Below are 4699 nucleotides of genomic sequence, written 5' to 3'. Positions count from 1 at the left end.
TAGGAGTTCAAGCAAGTCAAAGAACATTAACAGCAAATTCCTAGTTGTTAAAGAAAGGATATACAGTGGACAAATTACATAGAACACTTAGGGACAAACTTCATGATAGCATATCCTCTTACTGAGGCTCTTACATCCAAGGTCTTTCATGAACATGTTGCTCAAATGTGTGTTTTAATTTTTTAGGAATATTTGGTTTAGTGGGAGTTAGTTATTTTTTTTGTGTTCGTGTTTGTGTTTTGTTTGTTTTCATGTATGCATACATTGTGTTTTGGACATATTTGGTTTAATACATATATGGTTTATTATTCATAAATTACACTCTGCATATTAAGGTTATTATATTGATCTCATTAAGATAAAGTAAGGATCAGTTGAAAATAGACATGTACAGGTCACCTTAACGTAATTTTCATGCTACACATTTCATGATGAATCCATATCATTTGGTTATATCAATATTAGTGGTCATTCTGAGGTTTGGTTGAGAATGATTCAATGAAAACTACTTTTGTTCTATATGGGATGTGATCAATGGACATAATCTTTTGAATCTGGGTGTATAAAGTCTAACCCATTTGTAAGAATTTATAAGAATATATCTATATATATATGACTAATAGGGTAATTATATTTTATTAGTCATTTTATTAAAGTAGTGTGATTAATTAATTGTAGTTAATGAAATATATGTCATGAAAAATTTACTATGTAAAAACCATAAGCAATATTTTAATTTGTTGATGGACCAAATTAAAATATTGAAACTTAAGAAAAGAAACCAAGTTACATAAATAGTCTATAAATAGTCTATGATTCTCATTTGTAAACACATACAATTATTCATGTTATTTTTTCTTCATACCCATTAGAAAATAAAATAAAAAAGTAACCTAATGCTTTTCTAAGAATTGCGAATTGATATATTCATGAAATGTTTATTACTCATAAATTATTGATTTATGTTTGGATGCATAAATTATCAAGTTCAATCCCTGTTGACACCCCCATCTTATCTAATTTTAAAGACATACACACTAGAATAAACTAAAAAGCGATTTTCATTAAGAAAAATTATGTAAAAGTGAAGAGTTTTCGGTTACCATTTTATAGGTCATTGTAGCACGACTTTGTCCTCAAACATTTCAAATTAGGCTTTGCAAGAATGAAAAATTGATGTCCACATGCGAGAGGAAGCCACGTGTTTGTTTTTCATAAAGCCACATGAGTGTTTTTCTTTCCTCTTTCAATTAACTTACTTTTGATTTTAGTTGTTAATTTTTAAAAAAATTCTGTGATTGTGACACATGTCAGATGTTTCATTTGTACTCCCACAATAGTTAAATTTATAAATTCATTTAGTGTTCGGTCATGACTCAGGGTGGATCACATGGAAAACGGATACCTATGAAGAACAAAATAAAATAAATAAATAAACAAATTAAAAAAAAATATCGTTCTTTTGAATCTGTATAAGGAGTGTGTTTCCAATGTAGCACACAATGTTGTAGTTGATATCTGCTTTTCAGTCCTGTAAAAAAGAAAACCCCGCTGCTGCATATATAATAAGCAAGGGTGATGGAGAAAATGTATGTAACATGAAGAGTGTTGTCACAATTCAAATCATACTAAAATTATAACAGTAGTGGCTCAGATTCCCTGCGATGACGTTCTACCAGGTGAAAGCTGACAACACATAAGATGGATAAGCTTCGTATTTGGAAGCAAGTGATTGCACAGAAGATGAATCTGCAACTTCTCCAAAACTATGGAGCCCAAGTTCAGTAGCGTGAATCCCACCAGTGATAAAAACTGATTCTATTCCAGCAGCATTAGCACCCTTAATATCATGATGGAATGAATCACCCACAGCAATACAGTCAGAGCCATCTGTACCAGCCATTGACATGGCTGACTTGTAGATTATCTGATAAATCTTAATTGTTACAAAGATTGCCAAGAACATGGAATAAGGATGCATGTGCCAATGCAGCAGAAGATGATGTCCCACAAAAATCTTTGTCATGTATTATATACATAAATATGTTCCTACTTGCTCCCAAAAAAACTAGTACCACATATGTAATTCAATCATGAGAAAACAAAAAATCAAGCTCTGGGTGAGAATTATGCAGAATTTACAAGGAAAACAGTTTGGATAATTTAATCCATTTATATGTGCTTAACGTGATATATTAAAACTGTGAATTTACTTTTGCTTGTTGAGATTGCTTTTAAAATGTGCACAACTGTGAGAATAAGATACAGCTAACTTGAAAATGCTAGAGGGATTAAACACGCTGCTTAATAATTTTGAAAGATGACACTTGAATTATACCAAATAACTCAGGGTATAAATTGACCACTTAACATTTGCAGAAAACGTAATCTTATTTGTACCATTGTGTATGTAAGATTTGAGCAGTCTAGATACTAAAAGCATGGAATACACTAAGAAGAAAACAACTATCAAAAGTGGAATTAATAGTATTTAAAGGGAGATAGATATTTCATCACCTCATCAGGTTTTCCCATCCATTTTACTTCACCCCCAAGCTTTTCATATTTAGCTGCCAGTGTACCTAGAAGTTTAAAATATGCACACCAAAAATTGATATAAGGTGAAACAAGAAAGAAGAAAAAATATGTTGTAACATGATATTAATACACATGTCGTCTAAAGAAAACTCATGCTTCAACTTTTTATGAAAAGAATACCTTGGAATTACTATTTAGGCATTAAACTTTTAGATTTCGTTAAAAGGGTAAAGGACAAGATAAAGAAAATTCACCAGGCATCACACGTAAGTCTCTTGCTTCAACAGTTACATAATCTGGATTGGCTACAACCATAGGAATTCCTTTGAAAGCACAAAGCTCCAAGATTTTCTCAAGGTCTTCAAGTTTCATTGAACGTGCACTCCCATCAGCATTCCCCAAGGCTTCAGTACCATGAGCCAAAACAAATTCAGCTTCTTCAACATTCTCCACAACTTGCAAGTCTAAGCCCTAGATCATATACTGTAAGATTTTAGATCCTTCGATGTATATTACTCTTTGCAATCATCTTTGCATTGTCTAAATTAACCATTTTATTTACACATATACCTTCTCTAGGTTACTGATAATTGAAAACAATCATTTGACTTTCAAATGGACAAAACGAAAAAGACCTTGCTAATCTCATCTTTAGCAATTTCCTCAACTCCATCATTTAAGAAGAAAGGAGCACTTCTAAGCAGATTAATTGATACAACTATAAACCAGGTTCCAAGAAACAATTACTCAAAGAACAACAAAGCAATAGTTTTTAGGAAGTAGCAATTGAATAAATGAATGTGGTGAATATCAGAATTGAAGCTGCCCTACCCACCTCAAGAGAGATTGCTCCCCGGCCATTCCAGGTGAAATGAATACAAGATCTTCCTAATGCCGCAAACCAAGGATCATCTCTCCTGCTTAAAAAGCACAACGAATTATACACAGAGCGACAATGTATTTACAGAATGAAGGAAATGACAATTGAAGACGGAGTCATGGATAACAAAGGCACATGTTATACATGAAACAGATATTTTGGTAGTATGATTGCAATTAGAGTTATGAAGAGAAGAATGATGGAATGAAAGAAACACTTAATGATTGGTTTATGTTTTGCCGCATGAAGAGGAAAGAAACAAGAAACAACCTTTGCAAATACTGGTGAGTTAGTTCTCCACTAGTGACGGCCCCCAGAAAAAGAGAGGCATCAAAGCCAAGACCCTTCACTTTTTCAATGGTGGTTGATGATCGTCTTGAGGAGTTGCTTATGATCACCATCTTAGCACCCGTCTTTGCTATATTTTCTACTAAAAGAATTAAAACAAAAGAGACATTAGCTTCATAGTAGGTAAGATACAACACAGGATACGAGAAGCAGAAAGGAAAAGGAAAGAGTGGAACAATAATTAGAGTTACATGTCGAAATAGCAGCTGGATAAGGTTGTTTTCCGTCGTGGAGTACTCCAAACTGGTCCAACAACCATACCTGAACGGTGTAATAACATATCTGATAATGTTATTTGTGTTGTATGGGTAAGAGATAAATATAAAATGTTGAAATGGTATGATTAAGGAACCTTGAAACGGCGCGTTTCGGCGAGTTGTCGGAGACCGTTCACGGTATGAAACTGAAGGGGCGGCACAGAGCATTTGGGCATCATTCTTCAGCACTCTCAGCTCGGCTTAGGTCAACTTCATGAAATTACTTTAGAGCCATTGAAATTCTACGTTCTACGCTAAATGTAACATCGATCTATTCATGAAAACAAATTGACGAGGGTGAAGATTAACGATGGATTTAGATACAAACAAAAGCACGCAACACAACTCCTTTTTCTTGTTCTGTTCCTTCTCTTTATCATATATCTGTGATGCCAGATCACTCCACATTTCTTTCATTTTGGACTACAACCTTAAAATTACAGAAAAACAATAAACAATCTTAATAAAAAGTTAAATTTATATTAAAATACGATTAACCTTCTATTTTCTTTATTTTTCTCGTCCATTTTCCTTTTATTCTAACGTAATATTTAAACGGAATAGTAAAAGTTGTAAAGATATGAATAATTGATATTGTTTATTTCAAAGTGTTTTATCACCGTTTTGTTAACATGTACTGATTTGAAGGATTACATTTTATGAATTAAAATATTTT

General features: G+C 32.8%; 1 protein-coding gene across 1 annotated transcript; it reads right to left on the bottom strand.

Annotated features, from left to right (window-relative positions):
* Positions 1–1441: 1441 nt before the first annotated feature.
* LOC124820423 (Haloacid dehalogenase-like hydrolase (HAD) superfamily protein) lies at positions 1442–4399 on the bottom strand. Its single transcript, XM_047292104.2, has 7 exons — positions 4119–4399; positions 3958–4027; positions 3689–3848; positions 3374–3455; positions 2793–3009; positions 2518–2582; positions 1442–1927 (listed from the first exon to the last, which is right to left on the bottom strand). The coding sequence occupies exons 1-7, from the start codon at positions 4200–4202 to the stop codon at positions 1673–1675; spliced, it is 933 nt and encodes a 310-aa protein (XP_047148060.1). The 5' UTR covers positions 4203–4399; the 3' UTR covers positions 1442–1672.
* Positions 4400–4699: the final 300 nt, after the last annotated feature.

This window comes from Vigna umbellata, chromosome 1 (assembly GCF_029865625.1).
Source record: "Vigna umbellata cultivar VRB3 chromosome 1, Vumbellata_1.0, whole genome shotgun sequence".
Classification (NCBI taxonomy): domain Eukaryota; kingdom Viridiplantae; phylum Streptophyta; class Magnoliopsida; order Fabales; family Fabaceae; genus Vigna; species Vigna umbellata.
Note: the sequence above shows the minus strand (reverse complement) of the source record. Positions and strands in the feature narration are given on the sequence as shown.